This window comes from Plasmodium malariae, assembly GCF_900090045.1.
Source record: "Plasmodium malariae genome assembly, chromosome: 12".
Lineage (NCBI taxonomy): Eukaryota > Apicomplexa > Aconoidasida > Haemosporida > Plasmodiidae > Plasmodium > Plasmodium malariae.
The window spans coordinates 1249192-1270730 of record NC_041786.1 but is presented as its reverse complement, the minus strand read 5'-3'; the positions used below and the strand labels follow the sequence as shown (position 1 = coordinate 1270730).

The following is a 21539-nucleotide window of genomic DNA, read 5'->3' as shown; positions in this document are numbered from 1 at the left end:
CGAAAATAACGAAATTAACAAAATGAAATATACAGTATACTCACAACATACATATATATATATATATATATGTATTCTTTTTTTTTGATAACAATTTTTGCATCTCCCCGATGAGTGACTGCTTTATTTTCTTATTATTTTATTTTTTTTATTTTTTTTTTCCTATCTGTATAAATGATAACGTTATATAAACAAAATGGAAAATTGCTAGATCCAAAATTTCTTATTAAAAAAAAAAAAAAATTATATAATAATAACAAAAAGTAATGCATTTACATATATACAAATGAGGATTTATGTATATGTGATAAAAAAAAAAAAAATTTCCTTCTCCTACTTTCAATTTAAAGGTCCTTCAAAACCCTTTAGAACTTTTTTTTGAGGGAACAAGGAAAAAACAATAAAAAATTAAAGCATAGTGTGCAATATGTATGTGTATATGCATGTTTGTATGTATGTATGTATATAAGTACATATGTATATATATATATGTACATATATTTATATTGAAAATGTAGATCTCACGTTCAGTTAATGATTTATTTTAAAGAAAAAACGTAAATGTAACAACACTGATATAAAATTCAAAATTCAAAATTTCGTTGTTTATATAGAATTGTATATTTCCTTCCTCCTTTTCCTTCTTTTTTTTTTTTTTACTTAATCTTTGCTTAGGGTTTTTTGAGCTACAAATAATATTAGAACAAAAACAGATTTTAACGAATATACCAATAAAATAATGTTATATTTATTTTTTTGAAAAATTTACTGTAATATATTAATATAAAACTACAAGTTCACCTGCAAGTACATCTACAACTACAAAGCGTGATATATATTCTTTTTCTTTTTGGTAATATGTTATTACTTTTTATTATTTTTCCCAAAAATGAAGCCCTCATGAGAAACCTAAATCAAGGTAATTTTTTTTTTTATGAACTGTTTTTAATATATTATACAGCATGTTTGTTCCTTCTTACTTGGTAATATATAAATATATGTGAACATATTTTTCCACTTTCGAGTGTTTACAAAAAAACTTACGTATTTAGGGAAACCTTTACAAAACCAAGCATAATTGCGGAAATTTTTAGATGCTCCTTTTACACTTATAGTCAAAATGGGGGAAAAAGAAAAAAAAATTTATAAAAAATTATGAACAAGTTATGTATTTTCTTTTTTCTTTTTTTTTAAGAAATAAGAATTGCCTTCGAACCCATTAGCAGTAGACATCTAAAAATGAAAATGAAAATGAAATTAAAAATGAAAATGAAATTAAAAATGAAAATGAAAATGAAACTAAAAATGAAATTAAAAATGAAAATTAAATTAAAAATGAAATTAAAAATGAAATTAAAAGTGAAAATAAAAAAATAAATGTATGTGAAATTATGATTTTTCAAATTGTTAAAAAGTATTACTGTGAAATAGTCACAATTGATCTCTTTACACTTCTCTAAGAAGGATGATTAAAAAAAAAAAAAAAAAAAAAAAATGTTACGTATATTTCATATCTGACGTGGTTTTATATATGCTGTATATATATTTCATGTTACTATAAACATCTTCTAAGCTTAGAGCTGCATCCATTTCATACATAACTTCATTCTTCTCACAAACTCCTTGAAATATTATAGTAAAAAAAGAACCATGTATTTGTTATATCATTGTGCGAGCCTAAAACTTTAATAGCTGAAGTTTATAACACATTTATGACTAATGGAAATTTTTTTTTTTTTTTTCCACCTTGAAAGTTAGGAAAGACGTCATAATTTTCAGGTATGTTTCCACTAACTTATAAAAAAAAAAAAGAAAAAAAAAGAAAATTACATTATTTCACTATTTTATATTTTTTTTTTTTTTTTTTTTTTTTTTTTTTTTGCAACTCTATATCTAAAAATAAAAAACTCTCCAGAAAAAATATAGTTTTTTTTCCTTTACTGTAAGACATTTTGATGTAAATCTAAAAAATAAGAAAAAACAAAAAGGAAAAAATTTATTTTTATAAATATAAATATGTATTAAGCAATTTTGTTTTATTTTTTATCTTAAATCTTTTTTTTGTTTTTTTTTTTTTTTGGAATATCTTCGAATTACTTTCGCATTTTTTTGTATTGTTGCATCTTTGTAAAAAGGCGATTCGCATAATGTGTACCCGTCAATATTAAAAATTATATATACACATTTTTTTATGGTGTTACACCTGATAAATGAAAGTAAAATAAAATATAACAGTGCAAAGTAAAGCGAGAAAACGGAACGTAAAAATAAAAAATAAAAAATAAAAGTAAGATATAAATAAAAGTAAGATACAAATAAAAGTAATATACAAATAAAAGTAAGATACAAATAAAAGTAAGATACAAATAAAAGTAAGATACAAATAAAAGTAAGATACAAATAAAAGTAAGATACAAATAAAAGTAAGATACAAATAAAAGTAAGATACAAATAAAAGTAAAATGCAAATGAAAGTAAAATGCAAATGAAAGTAAAATACATATAAAAGTAAAATGCAAATAAAAGGAAAATACAAATAAAAGTAAAATGCAAATAAATGTAAAACATATATGCACTGTAATTCAGTGCATTTTTTTGTATTACTCCTGTTCTGCCTCATTTACGTCTATGTATTTTTTTTTAAGCAATGGTTTTTCACAAATTGCATTTCTATAAATAACAGAAATGAGAAAAAGAACTACATTGTTGAAAAATGGTGCAAAAAAGGGAAATCATATATATATATATATATATATATGTATACATATATGTGTTTGTATAAGAATACGCATATACATATAACGTTATAAACGTCTGGCATTGTTACAATTTACATGTCGTGCACATGAAGATATAGTTCTTTATTTGATGCTTCTCCTAGAAAAGCCATAAAAAAAAATAAATAAAATTCGATATTTTCATTAGAATTTTCATTGTTTTTATCAAAACTTAATTGTTTTATTTTATTTTATTTTATTTTATTTTTTTCACTGTTTTTGGAAAAAACCTTGAAATTCTATATTCCAAGTATTGTCGTTGCCTCTCTTCGCTTTTATTTTGTCTATATCAAATAAAACAGAAAATAGTGTATATACATGTATATAATATATATGTGGATACAAAAAGATTACAGATATTTTATAAAGTGCAATTTATTTTTCTTATTTTGAAAGTGTAAATATATAGTGCTATAATTATACATGAAGGGAAGGATTTTCGTTTAAACGACACACAAGAATATTTTATTACAAGTTTGTGAAAATCTTTTATCAAAGAGAGAATTTTGAATGTTTCGTTATTTACATTTATCTTAAAAAAAAAAAAAAAAAAATGAGTAAATAGAGAAATATGAGTAAATAGAGAAATATGAGTAAAAAGAGAAAGAGAAAAAAGAGAACAATAAAACTCATTTAGTGCTATCTTTTTATTAACAATTCATTGTTTTTTATTTTAAAAAACAGCATTAATATAATGACTATTCTAGTTTTTATTTGTACGTCGCAATTTTCTTTCCCTTCACACATCATTTGGACAACTGGTAATGTGTGTGGTGCATCTAATGAACCTGGGAAAAATCAGCTCATGTAAAAATTTGTAACATTATTCTTTTTTAGAGGAACAAATAAGGGGTACAAACGGATGCACATACACATGTACGTATGTGTGTATATATACATGTACGTATGTGTGTATATATACATGTACGTATGTGTGTATATATACATGTACGTATGCGTGTATATATACATGTACATATGTGTGTATATATACATGTATGTATGTGTGTATCTATTAGACGAAGCATATTATATATAGAATATGCATATTTAAATAGTAACATTATTTACGAAATAACTTTTTTTTATCAGAAAGTTATCAACGGATGGATTTCCATAACTAGCATCTAAAATATGAATAGTTTTGGACAACTCACAATTTAATTTTATACTTTCATTTAAATTTCCTATTAAAATTTTTAAATTATCCTTTACGATTTCTTCTCTTTTTAAGCAGGTTAGTGTATAATTACTTATAGTAATAAATACAAAGAAACTAAATAATGTTATGTTATTCATTTTTGCAAACAAAAAAAAAGAAAAAGTAATATAATACAAATGGAACAATGGAATTATCATATACAATTAAGGAATTGTGTATTTTTCTAATATTTAAACAACTCTGTAATTGTTTTTAAATCTCAATGTTACATTATCCATATATAAAGAATAAAGCAGAAATTAGAACGAGTTACACAACACAATTTTTAAAGTAATGTGTAGATACACAAATGCCTGTTAAAAAAAAAAAATAATTATAAATTATATAAAAAATAAATCTTTATGATTAATAAGTATTTACAAATTTTCATCGTTTTTTTTTTTTTTTTTTTTTTTAATAGACCTCTCTATTAATTATACGCATTAATCCAATAATACTAAAATAGTATTTATGGATGTTTGAACTTTCTTCATGTCGTTATTTTGTATACACTTTGTGCATTACCATTTCTGCATTTATATTTGGTTATAATTTTAATCTACGTGAGAAATAAATAAAAAATTTAATTTTAAATTATTCTTTTTTTTCTTTTATATCGAACTTCTTCGAAAATGTTACTATTGAACAAAAAAAAAAAAAAAAAAAATACTTAAGCTATTACACACCTATACAGTACGGACAATTTTTCCTTTTAACAAAATTGCCACCATCTTCTTTATTTAAAATATCAAAACATTATTATTTATTTAAAAAAATAATAGATTTTAATCCGTTATAACTATAGAAATTCCCAAACATCAGTTGTACACTAAGAAAATATGTACAAAATAATACTAATAAAACATAGCACTCTAGTATATAATTTCAAATTTTGTTAAACTTTAAAATAAATTTAATCGAATTACCTTTTTGGACTTTTTAAAATGAATTTAATCAAAATCCCATTTTGGACGTTCACAGCAAAATAAAGTTCATGCTGAAGCGTAAAAAAATAATCGCAATGACAAAAGAAATAATAAATAATTTTACTTTTATTTTTTATTTTAGTACAAAACATAATTTCTTCTTTTAAAAAAATATTTAAAATATTGAATTTTTGATTCGCGTGAGAATGAATCACTAATATGTGAGTATGCTTATTCGTAGTTTCATACATTCAAAATAACATTCATGTATACATATATGAATATATGATATGAACATTTACATACTTGCTGAAGTTCATGCTTAAACTTATAGCAGCTATGTAGAAATTTTATTTTTTTTTTAAACAACTTCCTTTTTTCATTATTCATAGCGCAAATTAACAGAAATGGTACATAATCAGAAATAATATATAATCCATCAGTACAATATTGTTAAGTGATTGCATTTAAAGTGTTACGTACGTTTTATATGTATAGTATGAAAAATAATTAAACTTTATTAAAAATATGTTGAACTCAGAAAATGAAAACGAGTTTACTATCACTAAAAGCCATCTGTTAAAAAATAAAGATCGTTGTGATGTATTAAAAAGAAAGTTAAATAACTTAAGCTCTATTAAAAATTGTCCAAATAATGTATTTAAAGACAATTCAGAAAAAACAAAAACTGGAACAGTAAAAAAGCATGAACATGTTGAGGAATATAACAATTCTGAATGCTTTAATGAAGATATAAATAGTGATGTTCAAGCAAAAAATAATTCATCGAAAAATAAGGAAACAAATGAAAAAATACAAATATATGATGAATTAAGCGTAAGTGAACCAAATCGAAGGAATAGAAAAAAAAGAAAAAAAAAAGGTAATAATAACGATGAAGCAGCAAAACCAATGAAACAAATGATTAGAATAAATTATTTATTGCAAGCATCATTTTTAATGAATCACTTTAGCCCCAATATATCTAGGGAATATATAAAAACTATGAGAAGACTTTCTAACAAGTTTTTAATAAAATATGATAAAAAATTCAAAAAGTTGTTTTGCAAAAAGTGCAATTCAGTTCTAATCCCAAGTGTAACTTGCAAAGTTTCTGTTAACCCACTGAACTTACCGAAAAACAAAACTAAAAAAAATGAACATGTGCAAGATTTTACAAGCACAAATAATAATTTTAAGTCAAGAGATGAATATCTGGTTTATTACAAGTGCAACCACTGTCAGCATAACACAAAATTTGTTTATGAAAATAACTCAACTGTTCCTCATGAAAAAGAAAACCAAGTCCTTCGATAAACAAGGCACATGTGAATATATATATATATATATATTATGTAAAATTTTAAACACTTTTCCACAGGAAATTAATAGAAAATTCTAAGTAATATATAAGTAGGTAAGATATTTAAAAAAAAAAAAATTTTTTTTTTTTATTTCATGTGCACACGTTTGTAGAAATTCTGAATTTTACTCTTTCAATATCAGAAATGTAAAAAAAAAAAAAAAATAGAAAAATAAAAAAACAAAAAAAATAAAATAAATTCAAATAAAATAAGTAAAATTACGAATATTTATCAATCTTATATAAATAAACAAATATAAAACAATTTTTTTTTTTTTTTTTTTTTGAAAGTATTTATAGTAAACAAACACATTTAAGGACACCAGTTATTGTATGAAGCACATGTTGTGCCACTGGTATTTTTTTACGTATTCAAATTGTAATTCTTTTCATTCTCATTTATTCTTTGGAAGATGGATAAAAACACAGCATGGCAACTTTGTTTATTGCAAAATTCTTATAATTTTTATTAGATAAATGAACTTCGAAATTAAGCTATCATTTTGTCTTAGTACGCTTGGAAGTTTATATATATTTTGAGCGCACATGTTGTAAATATATCACATACGTATGTATATATATATATATATATATATAAATGCAATAACGAAGCTGGTACCTTTTATTATGATAGAAATTTATACAAACTCTTTTACGTCAAAAGGTTACGCCAATTTTCTGTAAATAATATTACTTTTCATACATAATTTTATTCATCCTTTTAATACACATTTGTTAAGAAATAGAGAATTCATGTAACATATAAAATATATGCCAAGAAAATGTGAACTTCGTAAAATTAAAAAAAAAAAAAATTATATTTTTTTTTATGAACATAATAATGAATTGTATAACATTTTCTTTAAAAAATTATGACTATGTCATACATTTATATAGTTAAAATTAAGTTACAAAAAATAAAGCTAGCTATCATTTTTTTTTTTTTTTTCAGTACAACAATGCAACAACCCTTACTGGTGTACCTGTTCGTGAGTTCACATATTATTTCTGTTTTTAATTAACAAGTTATAAATATTTATATAGATTTATATATACATATATCTATATATACATATAAATATTCAATTTTTAAGATATTTATAATCATATACATTTCTTCCGTTTCATCCCATTTTAATATTTTTTTTTTTTCTTGCCTGTTCATAATCTACAGCACTTTTTTTATGTATACATTATAGCTTTTTTTTTTCTTTTTTTTTTTTTTCATATCTATTTTATCTGTTGTATATTTATTTCATCTCATAGCTACAATTAACAAGAAAAAATGTACACTAATATATTTTAAAATAACCTTTTTTGTTTTTTTTGTTTATTATATATAATATTGTCCTATTAACATGCTTTAAATTTTCATTTTTTTTTTTTTATGCTCTATGCACTCTTTTGTATATAAAATTTTGATGTTTTTTTTTTTGTGCACACTTTCATAAAATTCATTTGTCCGTTTGTTTGTTCTTGTAACAACTTTTAATTACTTATTTTTCGTAATATAAAGTAGGAAAAAAAGAAAAATAAATAAAAAAAAAAAAAAAAAAAAAAAGAGGTCTTTATACATTAGTTGTAATGAATAAACATATTTGTGATGGATTTAAACGATAACATATACACGGACTTACCAGATGATTCTAAAGATGAAAGACAGAATAATGAAATAGGAGAAAACGAAACACTTAATGGAAACCCTAAAAAGGAAGATGAAAAAGATAAAAATGTAAATGCAGAAATAAGTAGAGATACTTTAAACGGTGTTAACAATGTTGCAAACAACACCACCAGTATCCAAGCAGATTTAGACTCTTCGAATACGATAAATGGCAGTAATAATGGTGCTAATTCAAATGAGTTAAAAAACAACTCAAATTTTCCAAAGTCAAACTCTGTCGAAAAATCATTAGAATACTTGGAGATTCATGAAAAGGAGAATAAATTAGATAAAGAAAATGAATCTAAGTTAATGAAAACGGAAGAAGAAAAAAAAAATGAGAATTTACCAAATGATAAAAACAGAAATTTTGAAAATGTCTCTATAAACATAAGCTCCAAAGTTCCTCTGTCTGAAAAAAAAAGTAGTTCATTTATTAATAACGGGCCCTTTTATATTGAAGTCAAAGGGCTTTTAGAAGTTCTTAATGCTCAAGATTTTGCAAAAAATGTGAATATGAAAAATTCAGATTTTAGAGCAAAAGATAGAAATGCACTGATTAACAAACGTTCGTATAGTGTTCCAAGTAAAGTAGCTTCAAAAAATATACCTAAAGATACTATTAATAGACAAAATAGTAAAACTGGGGTTCATCTTCAAAAAAATGCATTATTATCTAAGTCAACAAATATACAAAAAAAGCCTCCTTTATTAATGAAGTCTCTCGTAACACCACCAAAAGCTTTGATCCAAAATAATCTTGAAACAAATGAAAATATCAGAAAATCAGTTGATATTAGTAAAGGAAAAGCCGTTTTCAGAAATTTATTAAAAAAAACTCTAGAACAAGAAGAATTAAAAATAAAATCTAAACCGTTGATTAAAATAAATTTTGCACCTTCAAAGGGGAGTACTACCACCACTACTACGACTAATAATGATAATAACAATAATAATAACAATAATGAAGAAGAGAGGGAGAAGCATAAAGCAAAAATGATAAATATAAAAGCAGAAAAAGAACCTTTCAAATTTATTCCTAAAAAAATTCCATTCTTAATTAAAGAGAAAAATATTAAGCACAAAGCACCTCCCAAAGGTAATATAAAACATACATTACACTATTTAAAAAAAGCTGCAGAAATAAAAAATAAAGAAGAAAACGAATTATCCATGCCAAAAAATGTCAGTATAAAAGGTATTAATGATGCAGAAAAAAGTGTACTATTGACAACACGTAAATTTATAGAGAAACCAAAAAATACACAAAAAATTAGCTCTTTAAAAATGGTATCTACTAAAAGGGAAAAAGCAATTTTAGACATAAAAAAATTTTTCAAAAAAAAACCCATTTCGAAGTTAGTAAACAATTTAATACCTAAGGAAAAAGAAAAAAAAAAAAAAATAATATTATTTAAGAATGCGAAAGTTAAAAAAGAACAGTTACTCCCTAAATCATCGATTGAAAATAAAATATCCAAATTAAATGATACGACAGATACTGCTAAGCGAGAAATAGACGACAAAGAAGAGGTAGAAAAGGAAAACATAGAAATTGCTAAAGAAAAGGATAAAATAAAAGCAACAGATGACAAGGAAGAATTATATCAAATAAATAATAAAGATGGAATCACCTTAGATAACATGATGATGGAATATGATACAGAAAGAGAGAAATCAATAGATGATAAATATGAACAAAGGCTAAATGACTTGACAGAAAATGAAACTGAAAAGGAAGATCGAAAATTGTATGAATCAAAGGTAACAGAAGTAGAGACTGTAAAAAAAGTGGACGATGATGAAGATTTCGAAATAGGAGAGATAAAAGAAGTCGAATTGAAAGGAGAAATGAAAGGACAAAAGGATGGAGAAAAAGTTAGTGATAAGGAAATCCTTGATATAGAAAAAAGAGAAGAACTGATAGATACTGCAAAAAGTTTGGAACCAGAAAAGGATACTAAGGAAGAAGAAAAATTAGATGATAAACAAAATTTGGAAGCAGAAAGAGAAGAAAAATTGTGGAATAATGAGACGATTTCTGAAGATGAAAAAAAAGAAGAAAAAATGGATCTAAATGATAAAGAAAGTGTTGTTATGGTGAAGGAGGAAAACGTTTTGCATCGTAAGGAAGACTCTCAGACAGAAAGGGTAGAGGAAGAAGAGAAAGAGAAAGAAAAGCAAGAGGAAAAGGAAGCGAAAGATGAGATAGAAGAGATAAACAAGATGGGAGAGAAGGAAAAACAAGAAAAAGGTGAAGACAATAAACAAAATGGACCTGAAAATAAAAAAGAGTCAACGGAAATTTTGAAAGAAATGAAAAAAACAAAAAATGATATAAAGAAAAGTGCAGACCAGAAATTAAATAAAAAGATACTAAAAAAAGGGGATAATGTATTGTTAAAACACGAACCTATAAAGTCTATTCTAAACTCAAAGCAGGACGTAAAATTGCCATTGAACCCCAAAAAAAATACAAAATCTGTATTAAACGTAAAGCAAATAGTAAAACCTGAATTAACTCTGAAGCATAAAGCAACAATAAAGGGTAACGCAGTTTTTCCAAAGTTGAAAAGTGAAGTCATTGGTAGTGCTAATGTCAATGCAAATGTCAATAGCACTGGAAATTTAAAAGAAAAAAGGAACATAGGAAAAGAAAAAAGTAATGGTTTAGAAAAAAGTAGCAATATTAACAAAAGTGCATTACAAAGAAAGAGCACATTATTCATGAAAAAGGGCATAGGGATAAAGAAGATTTCCTCCAGTAAAAATTCAATAAAAGATATAGATGCAGAAAAAAAAAAAGGTGAAAAAAAGACAAATGGATCAAACAATGATAATAAGAATGTGAATGTAAATATGAATATGAAAATGAATGTGAAAATGAATGTGAATATGAAAAAAAACTTACCCGATGAGTTACAGAATAGTAGAAGTCCATCCAAAAAGGTTTCTTCTACATCTTTTAAGAGTACAATGACCATTTTAAAAAAAAAAAAAACATTGAGTAAATCTAAGAGTGATAATACCATTAACGAAAAATTGACAAATAACAGCAAGATGATCGTGTCCTCAAAATCGGACAACATTCGTAATATGTTGTTAGAACAGGATAAAATTATAAAAAAAAAAAAGATGGAAACAAAGGAAGTAGATGGAGCAAATGGAACAAATGCTGCTAACGGAACAAACGAAAAGAAGGGAAATGATTTGAACAACAAAAAAACGCGAAATTTTAAAAAACTCAAATTAAATAGGAAATGTAACACCGTTGATGCAGGTAAATTCAGTTCGTCTGATGAGAGTGATGATGAAAATAAAAAGTTACCTTCAGAAGGAAATGAAATATCATTTTTTAAAGGAATTTTCGAAATGGATAAAAAGACAAATAATTCTTTAAAAAAATCTAAATCATTAAAAAAACAAAAATCTAAATCATTAAAAAAACAAAAATCTAAAGCAGGGGAAAATATAAATAAGGGGAGTGACGATATATCAAATGAAGAAGACAAGTTAATAAAGAAAATTGCAAAGTTAAATAGTTCAAAAAAAATAAAAGCTGCTATATCATCACAAATGAAAATGGATAAAGAAATGAAAAAATTGAAGTCCGGAATACTACACAAAGAAACCAGTAATGCAAATAAATTGAAAGGGAAAAAAAATGCAAAAAAACTTAAGGGAACAAATGATAATAATGGTAATGATAACGTAGTTGTAAAAAGAGAAAGTGCTTTATCAGAAATAGAGTTGGGAAAAAGTAAATCTTCAAAATACTCAAAAGATAAATGGAATAATAATTATGTAACACCAAGAATGGGAACAGATAAGTTTATTAATGTAGATGATGAAAGCTCGGAATCATTTAATTCGCATTCTTCTCATAGAAGTAGCCTACGTTCTGTTGCACTATCTGTGTCTTCCAAAAAACTAAAAAAAAAGAAAAACATAATTAAAAGGAACATGGATGAAGGAGAAAATTATAACATAAAGGCAGGTAGCAATAAAGGTACAAATGTAGGAGGGAAAGTAAAAAACATTAATAGTAATAGTAATAGTATTAGTAACAGTAATGGTAGCAGTGATAGTAACATTAATAGCAACAGAAATAGTAACAGCAACATCAATAGCAATAGTAATAGCAGTGGTCTTAAAAAAAAGGCAATAAATATGAATATTAGAAATAGTAACAAGGTGAATGGATGTGTGAAATCAGGCGGGTTTCAAAATATAGGCAGATCAGATATACCATTGTTTTCACCTATGCATTATAGAGATCCTATAAATGCAGGTGATGAAGAAAGAAGAAATAGAAGTATAGGAAGTACTGGGTTTTTGAACTTAAGAGAATCATCTTCATTTAAGTTTAATAGAATTAAATCAACGAATGCTTTAAGAAATTTATCTCTTCAAGTAAAATGGGATCCCACTAATGATTTTGCAAGAACAATGACAACAACAGATGAACCAAGCTTGCATGTAAATAATTTATATACAAAAAATGTATTAAGAAGAAGACCAAGTGAAATAGAAAAACAATCCAATTGGATGTTTGTTAAATGCTGTTCCAACAATAAAGACTGCAATTTCTATGAAAGAAAAGAACCTGTTGTACAAAACTTTAGCTCTTTAGTAAATGAAAATAATAAATATATATCTTACAATCCTAAGTCCTACTTACAACATTTTTCTAGTAATACTGTCAAGCTCTCCAACATGTATGAGTCAACTATGTTTACAAATAAAACGCTGCGTAGGAGCTCACAAGTTAATGACCATGTTATGAATAGGCAAGTAAAGGGGCATAATAATAATAAAAGTAACAGTAGTAATAGGCCTTTAAACAGCAAAATGAGTTCAGAGACATACACTAACAAAGCATTTTTTAATAGTGGCTCCTTGAAACTAAAAAGGAGGCCCTCCTGCATTGCAACCACCAATTATTGTAGTTGCATTTAAGACGAAAAAATACGAAACGTGAATGAATTGGGAAAAATGAGGCAAGTGCTATGTATAATGATCCTTTACAGAAAAGGGCATTTTACCCTGTAATATTCCCAAATCAGGAAAAAAGCTGAGCAGTAAAAAGTGCTTAAAGGCTAAAAAATGTACCAAAAAAGAAAATATGCATGTATATACATACATATGTATGTATGTACATACGTACATATATATATATTTTTGTATATATATGCAGATAAACAGACTGTCGAACTATTTGAAAAAGACGAAACAGTAAAATTTTCTTATACACTTAAACAATACAAGCAGGACGAGATCTACCCACAGCACATATTTTCGTATTATATAGATAAAATGAATCTATCATATTTATTTATTAAAATCTTACCTTTTATTTTTTTCCTGTTCATTTTGATAATCCTTTTGTAGAATTAATTTTTCGTAGCATAATATATACACACTTAATTATTTACTTTTCCAAAAAATAGAAGTACATTTTCCTATTTATAAATTATTCAGCAATTTGGCACGGGATCAACTCCCGCATGTTGGTGTTACCTTGTTATCTTTCTTTTTTTTTTTTTTTTTTTTTTTTTTTTTTTCTTTCATTTTCCTACATATTTAAATATTTATGTTTTATTATTTTTTTCATTTCTTTTATATTTTTGATGTTTTTCATTTTTTTCATTCTTTCTAAATATATGTAATGCCGCAGGCATAATTTTTACTCCAAAAAAAAATATAAAAGTGAAAATGCATTTGATGTGATATTAAATTATCTTGCATATACCTATACACATGCACATACATATATATATATATATATATATGTATATGTATATGTATAAAAGAATATAGAAGAATAAGAAACTTTATTGATCAAAATTTCCTCTTTTACTTCCATTTTTGTTTTAATTTTTTTTGTATGTTTCTATGTACTACATAAGTGTTTATATCGTTGAAGCTTCTATTTCCACTATTATAACTATATAAGAATAAGTTTGAATGAGTTTTGCGAAAGTGTATATAGTGCTAATATTAAAAGGTTAAAGCACAATATTACACATATTGTGTGTTCAGTTTATTTTTATTATTGTATGTTGTTTTCCTCATGATTAATTCATTATATTTTTAATTAATTAAATATAGTAATTTTTATTCATATATTTTCTTGCATTTAATATTAATAATGTATACACACCTTTGTGTATAATAGACATTTCACAAACGCCTTGAGTTGCAATAGTTTCTTCCTTTTTATTTTCCTTGAACAGATGCACATAAATGTACACACATTTATATACATATGTATATGTGAATGTTCAAAAGAAAAAACAAAATAAATAAATAGATAAATAAATAAATGAATAAATAGATAAATAAATGAATAAATGAATAAATGAATAAATATATATATATATATATATATATATATATATATATATATAAATGAATGTATAAATACTTTTGAATAAGTCTATATCCTAAACATTGTACTGTATTTTGCACATATATACATATGAACGTGACATGTTCTTCACATATAAATTTTAGCAGTATATTTCAAAGTGAAAAACGAAATTTTCCAATTTTTGTGTCTTTACTACTTATTCCATTAACTTGAATTATTTCAATTCCTAACACAAAAAATAAGCACCCTTAATAATATGAACAAAATTATCCTCTATTTTCTTTTTTTTTTTTTTTTTTTTTTGTTCTTTTTTGCGTTATAAAATATATGCCAAAAAAATTTTTTAATATATGGTGAATTAACTTAACTATATGCTCTGTATATTTATTCATCGTTTTATGGAAACAAAAAGAAAAACAAGAATTGTTCAAAAAATGTAAATATAAATGTAAATATAAATAATAATATGATGTTACATTATTTTATAACTTAAAACATAGTTTTCGTCTAATTAACATTTATAAAAATTATTTTTTTCATAAATATAAGAAGATTAAATCCAGGTAAAATAAAAAAAAAGGTACACATGGAGAATGTATATTACTAAAATGATCACTATATAAAAATGGAGTGGAAAAAAAACTACTTGTTAATGAGCACTGTTAACTAAGTCAGTCATTACTTCCTTTGCTCTTAACAATTTTGTTAGCTATTCTGTCATTTTGTCAGTTACTTTACTATTTTGTTATTCTGTTACTTTACCATTTATTTTGTTATTTTGCCAGTTATTTTGCTATTTTGTCAGTTATTTTGCTATTTTGTCAGTTATTTTGCTATTTTGTCAGTTATTTTGCTATTTTGTCAGTTTTTCTTTTTTTTTTTTTTTTTCCCTCCTCCTCTACGTCAAAAGTTTGAGGCCCTACTCCCTGCATTGAACATGCTCATATTTTTTCTTAACTCATCATTTTCATTATACAAATGATTGATGTGTTTTCTATATAAATCAATTTGGATCTGATATAAGGAAGACAGTTCTTCTCCACCTGTAAAAGGCAATTTTATTTGAACTGCATTATTATCATATAACTTATTTTTTAATTCAATATTCGCTGAATTCATTTTAATTAAATTTTTATTTTTCTCTCTCAGCATTTTATTATTTATTAATATATTATGCGCATAAAAAATTAAATCATTTATAACTCTTTGTTGTGTTTTTATTAAACTCAGAGTGTTATTATAATTTTTTATTAACAAATTAAAAATTTCATAATATTTTAAATGAGCACGTTTATCCTTTTCTGTTGTTGCTATATTATCAATATACTTTACTAATAATTGGCTGTTAAAAACTTTAAAACTATCTAGTTCATCACAGTACATAATATTTTTTTCATACACGGATAGATTTAATTCATTAATATTTAATGTATTAATAATACTTAATATATCTTTTTCATTTAATATTTCTTCTTCATAACTCTTCTTTTTCTTTTTCCTCTGTTTTTCTTCATTTATTTTAATTACATTTTGTTCTTTAATTTGTAAGAAATCCATAATATATTTATTAGCATAAATAATATTATTGCTATCATAAGTTATTATATTATTATCTTTATTATTGGTAATGTCAAGAACTTGGCTTTTTTCTTCATTTTTTATAGTTGTTAATAAATTTAATTCCTTCAAAAGACAAAAATTTTTAACTAAATTATTGGCGATTTTTATTTTGCTTTCTTTATGTGTATCCTCACATCCCATATATTCATTTATTAGTTCACTTACACTATTGCTCCCCATTTTATTCCATAAGAATTCTTTACTTCATTTTTGTTCCTAAAATTGTCAAGCATTTGATTGCATAGTTTTTATTTACGCTCTTGATTGTAACTGATTCTTTGTTAATACGAATGTGAATGTGAGTATAACTGTAACATTAAATGGAACCACAACTGTTGCAGCAATGCTTACGTTTGCATATGTGCAAAACTGCAAATATAATTATACTTTTTACTGCTTTTCCTTTTTACAATTATAAAAAATTTCAATATTCCTCAAAAACTTTGTTAATTTTGTCATATGCCTTTATCCCATGCATGTTTCTTTTTATTTTTGCTTAATCAGACCCTTTCAATGAGGTCTTCACTGCACATATAAAATGCACATACACATATGTAAACATATATATACACTAATTTATATAATATATATGTATATATTTATATAATGTATAACAAAAATTAATAAACGGAAACAAAATTGAACAAAAAGAAAAATCGCAATACAATTGTGAATATTAAAAAAAAAAAAAAAAAAAAAAGGATCAATGAATGAATGTATGAATAAATATATAAATAAATAAATTGAGAATATAAAAAATGAAGCATGCAGCTAAAAATATATTTTTTTTTTTATTTATATACATACGCATATATACATATAACCAACACGTTACAATAAAAAGAAAAGTGATAACAGGGAAAAAAATCAAAAAAACAAAAAAAAAAAAAAAAAAAAAACATAAAAAAAAAAAAAAAAAAAACAAAAAAACAAAAACAAAAAAACAAAAAAACAAAAAAACAAAAAAACAAAAAAACAAAAATTACAAAATCGGTTTTCAATCAGAAATTATGGAAGTTATGTTTATTCCAATAACTTTCAATGGCCATTTTTTTTTAACCCTTTTTTCATGTATTTTTTGAAGATTCATTGTCTTGCATTTTATATTTTTAAATTATTCTAATTTCGATTTATTGTTTATGTGTTTTTGATTTTTTGTTTGTTCATTTTAATTCCTTTTGCTTTTTACTTTTTACTTTTTGCCTTTTGCCTTTTGCATTCTGCTTTTATTTTTTATTTTTTTGTAGTATGTAAAAATGAATTAACTTTAAAGCTATTAAAATTTAGATATTTTGTGTTTTCATCCCTCTTTTAATTGTAGCATATATTTTAGAAATACAGACAAGTATTATGGTATTTTTTGTAACCATGTTTTACTAACAGATTTTTTAGAAATTATTTTGCACTATCTTTTTAATGATTTTTTTGTAGAATTACAATTTAAAAGTTAAGCATGTGCAAGCTGTGAGTTTCTTCTGTTTGTTTTTAAGTTTTTTTGTTTTTTTTTTTTTAGTTTATTCTATTTTGTAATTTTTTTTGTTCCTTTTTTTTTTTTTTTTTTTTTTTTTCCAAGAACAATTATGTTGTTGTAAAAGTGTCTAAAGTTATTAACCTATATATTACTCTTTAATTTGTGTTGTTAATTTGTTTTGATAGTTTAATTATGCATATACACCTATATATGTGCACATGTATATATGTATATCTTTATGCATCCTTATTTCTACTTTTTTTCTTTTATAAATAAATTATGGATTCGCACCAACACTATATATACACCTTCACTAATTTAGGAATAAACTACTTTTTATAGAACTGGGTAAATATAACTGGTGTAGATCGTCTGTTCGTATTTTCTGCAGCTGATTATTTGTATATTGTAGTATAAATAACAAAGCAGTTGTGTGTGCACGTGTGTGTGTGCGTGTGCGTGAGCGTGAGTATGCGTATTCGTATTCGTATGCGCGTTTGTGTATGTCTGTGTGAGTACCTTTATTTGTGTGTGTTTTTCCTTTTTCAAAATGTTCTGTTGCTCTAAAAATATACTAGATTCAGCTGATCAAAGGAGGAGAAAAAGTTATGCAGCATATAATCCGAGGGAGCAAAAAGATGATGGAAATGAATTAATTACAATACATAATAAAAAAATATCCACTGTGAACATTTTAAAAAAAGGTAGTGAGCTGACATCTAAATTAAAAGGTGAAGAAAATAATACTGTTAAGAAATATCCTGTGGGAAAATCCAATGTATTAAAATATTATGAAAAGAATATTTTAAAAGATAAAAATTCCAAAAGTGTAATTTGTACAGATTTTAAAAAAGAAGGTAATAATAATAATTATGATAGTTATAGATTAAATAAAGATAAAAATGAAAGAGATTCCTGTAAGGGAATAGGAGCACCATGTGACTTCTCAAAATTAAACACTAGAAATAAAATTAAAGTATTAAATGAAATACAAAGTCAGATTAATGATTGCTTAAAAGAAGAAGATTTCAGTATTCACGATGATATTATATTTCTAAATATATTTAGGTTAACTCATAAAAAAATATATTCTCTTTTGGATAGAGGAAAAAAAAAACCTGTAAGTAAATTTAGAGACGAATGTTCACAATAATACAATTTAAGATGTTAGCGTAACTGCTACATATGAGCATACTATTTGTACCATTGGTGCAGTGCTAATATGTTTGCTCCTGTGTACACTCGAGTGGGTATATGTACGTGGATGTGTATTAAAGTATGTCTATGTAAATATGTATATATATATGTATATGTGTGTATGCGCGGTAGACATATAAAACACCCTATTATGTTTTACTACACTTCTTAGGGATGTTACAACTGCAATGACATTTTAGAGATGGTATTAAATGGTAGCTTACACAAAAACAGCTTAATAAAAAGAAAGTCAGATTCAAAGTATGTTCAATTAAAAGAAAAAATGAATGAAATACATTTTCTAAAAAACCTTGAGTTGCAGTATTATCTGAAAATTAAAAAGTATAAACCATCAGTAAAATCAAAGTTTGAAGAAACGTATACGAAAGAAAATATCATGTTTCTGGAATTAAGCGAATCTCTATTAGCCGAAAAAGTAAAATCATTAAAAAAATTTTTAGTATCTCCATTTGATAAAAATATAGTAGAAATACTTTTAATACCAAAACAAAAACGTTGCAATAAATTTTACGGATATAAGAAAGTAATTTCGAATTTATTTATAACAAAATATATTTCTGTATATTTTTATCATATCATTGAAAAAAAAATTGAAAAATATAATATAATGAGAAAAACAGGTCCTATACATATAACAATCAAATTAAAGACAAATTATCCTCAAGCAATTCAAACAATTTTTAGATATATATATGATAAAAGTTTTAACTTAAATGATTTAGATTTTAAATTGTTAGTAACTGTTTATATTGAATGTATTCATTTAAAAATTATTAGTATCATAGATGATGTTATTAATGCAATTAATGAAAAGGCATATTTTGATAATATAGTTAAAGTATTGGACTTATCATCAATTTTTAAGGAGACTCCTCTTTTTAAAGATTTTGCCCGTATCATTTCAGATTCAGGGGTTTACATATTTGCAAGTAAGGAAATATACCCACATGCGCGCAGATATTACGTTTGTTCGTCCCTTCTTTCTTTCGCTTGTTTGTTTTTTGTGCATATTAAAACATTTTCTATGAAGTAAATATCAAGTACACCTTTTATATGTTGTCTCTTTTTCGTTTCCACACCATTCCCTTGTTATGATGTGCTACATTGTCTCGTACTGCGTTATATTTTTTCCCTTCCCCATCTCAACCCGTTACAGGAAACTACCACTACCTGTTAGACGCGGAAATATATAGCCATCTCCTCAGTTTTGATAACATAATGATAAACGAAATGAAAATATTTATCGAGTCCATAAAATTCATAATTAAAAATAATTGTGATATGAGGGAGCAATGCTTAATTTTTAGGAGCATTCGATTCAACTTATTAAATAATGAACAGTTATATAACATACAAAATTACATAAAAAATTGCTTTGAAGATATTATACATAATAAATATGATGCAACTAATTTTATTTGCATACGATATCAACATTCAAACATAGAACATATAGACCTGAATGATGATGGTAAGAAAAGCTCGAAGGAATTGGAAACAAGAAATACGGGAAGTGAAGGAGTACAAGAGGAAAAAGAAAAAGGAAAAGAAGAAAAGGGGGAAGAAAAAAAAGAAGGGGAAAAAAAAGATAAGGAAAAAAAAAACGGAATAACAATTATAGAAGAAAGACCCAACATACCCTTTTCGGAAGAGATAAAAAATCTGAACGAATTTTATAAAATAATAAATAAAGAAGCTTTTGAACCACCTTATATTAGTACATCTAAAAAAGAAATTTCTCTTAAAAGACTTACCAAATGTATAAATAATATTTATAATATATTATTTGATAATGTTTTTAAAAAAATGTTAAACAAAGAACAAAAAAAAGAAAGGTGCAAGGCATGGAATGAAAATAAAGATTTTAAATGTGTATATGATTTTAAAAATGGAAATTATTCTTTTCAATTAATCAAAAAAAAACAAAAAGTAGAAAGATACTCTTTTACATATGGAGACGAACGGTTAGTAAACGAATGTAAATTGTTTTTTCAAATAACAAAAACCAAAGGTAGTAATATTTGTATTGGAATAGTATTAAAAACGAAGGAGCTAAATGTTTGGAATAACTCTAACATTAATAATAATAATAATAATAAGAGTAATAGTAGCAATGGTAGTAGTAATAGTAATAATAATAATAACAGGAACATTAATAATATTAATGCCAATTCTAAAGCACTAAATGTACTAATGGAACATAGTGAAAATTTGGTCATTTATTTTGATTTTTTCGTAAATGATTTCTATGCTTGTAATATAGATAAGGACAATTCAACATTCGTAAACAAAACAAAATTAAATTTATATGCACATGAAAATAAAATAACAAATGAAGATATTGTTAATTACAATATATTAGTTATTAATCAAACTTTGAATATTGATATAGTAATACTACCGAAAAACAGTTTTTCATTTTCTTTTGCCTTTTTAAGACCAACCATTTTTTTAGGGGACGTAATAAAAAAACCATTTATTCATATAAAACCTTTTTTTATACTTAAAGATTCATTAGATTCTATTTCCATTCCATCCATTATATTTTAAGTAACAAATTCTCTTTTTTCGTAAGAACTTATAACGAAAATTGAATATGCGTGCGCGAGCGTATATATATATGCACATATGTATATAATATATAAATATATTATATATATAAACATACATAATACGATATTTTTTCATGTTCGTCCCCTTCGCACTATATTTTTCACTGCGAAACGTTCATTCTTTTGTTTTTTTTTAACTCACTTCAGTAAATTTTTCACAATACATATTACCCTTTCATTTTTATGTGCTGTTTTTTATTATGCATATTATATACATTTTCCAGTGCCAACATGTATGGATTTGGGGCAGTTTTTAACTTTAATTATAATGATTGTTCCTTTTTAACTAGTATTTTAAATTGTTGATTTTTTGAA

General features: G+C 24.5%; 5 protein-coding genes across 5 annotated transcripts; 3 read left to right on the top strand and 2 right to left on the bottom strand.

The window, feature by feature from the left end:
- Nucleotides 1-148: 148 nt before the first annotated feature.
- PmUG01_12037400 (conserved Plasmodium protein, unknown function) lies at nt 149-4076 on the bottom strand (the record flags this gene model as incomplete). The annotated part of the gene is made up of 16 exons (XM_029006581.1): nt 149-207; nt 661-686; nt 869-909; nt 1045-1108; nt 1217-1233; nt 1422-1456; nt 1557-1622; nt 1747-1794; nt 1942-1963; nt 2098-2203; nt 2605-2670; nt 2835-2877; nt 3008-3061; nt 3201-3309; nt 3498-3565; nt 3857-4076. 16 exons carry the CDS (start codon nt 4074-4076, stop codon nt 149-151), a joined length of 1044 nt encoding a protein of 347 aa, XP_028863055.1.
- Nucleotides 4077-5432: 1356 nt separating this feature from the next.
- Nucleotides 5433-6221, top strand: RPR2 (ribonuclease P protein subunit RPR2, putative; the record flags this gene model as incomplete). Its single annotated transcript, XM_029006580.1, has 1 exon — nt 5433-6221. The coding sequence occupies one exon, from the start codon at nt 5433-5435 to the stop codon at nt 6219-6221; it is 789 nt and encodes a 262-aa protein (XP_028863054.1).
- Nucleotides 6222-7870: 1649 nt separating this feature from the next.
- PmUG01_12037200 (conserved Plasmodium protein, unknown function) lies at nt 7871-12889 on the top strand (the record flags this gene model as incomplete). Its single annotated transcript, XM_029006579.1, has 1 exon — nt 7871-12889. The coding sequence occupies one exon, from the start codon at nt 7871-7873 to the stop codon at nt 12887-12889; it is 5019 nt and encodes a 1672-aa protein (XP_028863053.1).
- A 2317-nt stretch (nt 12890-15206) lies between these two features.
- PmUG01_12037100 (conserved Plasmodium protein, unknown function) lies at nt 15207-16103 on the bottom strand (the record flags this gene model as incomplete). The annotated part of the gene is made up of 1 exon (XM_029006576.1): nt 15207-16103. The coding sequence occupies one exon, from the start codon at nt 16101-16103 to the stop codon at nt 15207-15209; it is 897 nt and encodes a 298-aa protein (XP_028863052.1).
- A 1841-nt stretch (nt 16104-17944) lies between these two features.
- PmUG01_12037000 (conserved Plasmodium protein, unknown function) lies at nt 17945-21162 on the top strand (the record flags this gene model as incomplete). The annotated part of the gene is made up of 3 exons (XM_029006575.1): nt 17945-18514; nt 18764-19541; nt 19769-21162. The coding sequence occupies 3 exons, from the start codon at nt 17945-17947 to the stop codon at nt 21160-21162; spliced, it is 2742 nt and encodes a 913-aa protein (XP_028863051.1).
- Between the last annotated feature and the right edge of the window lie 377 nt (nt 21163-21539).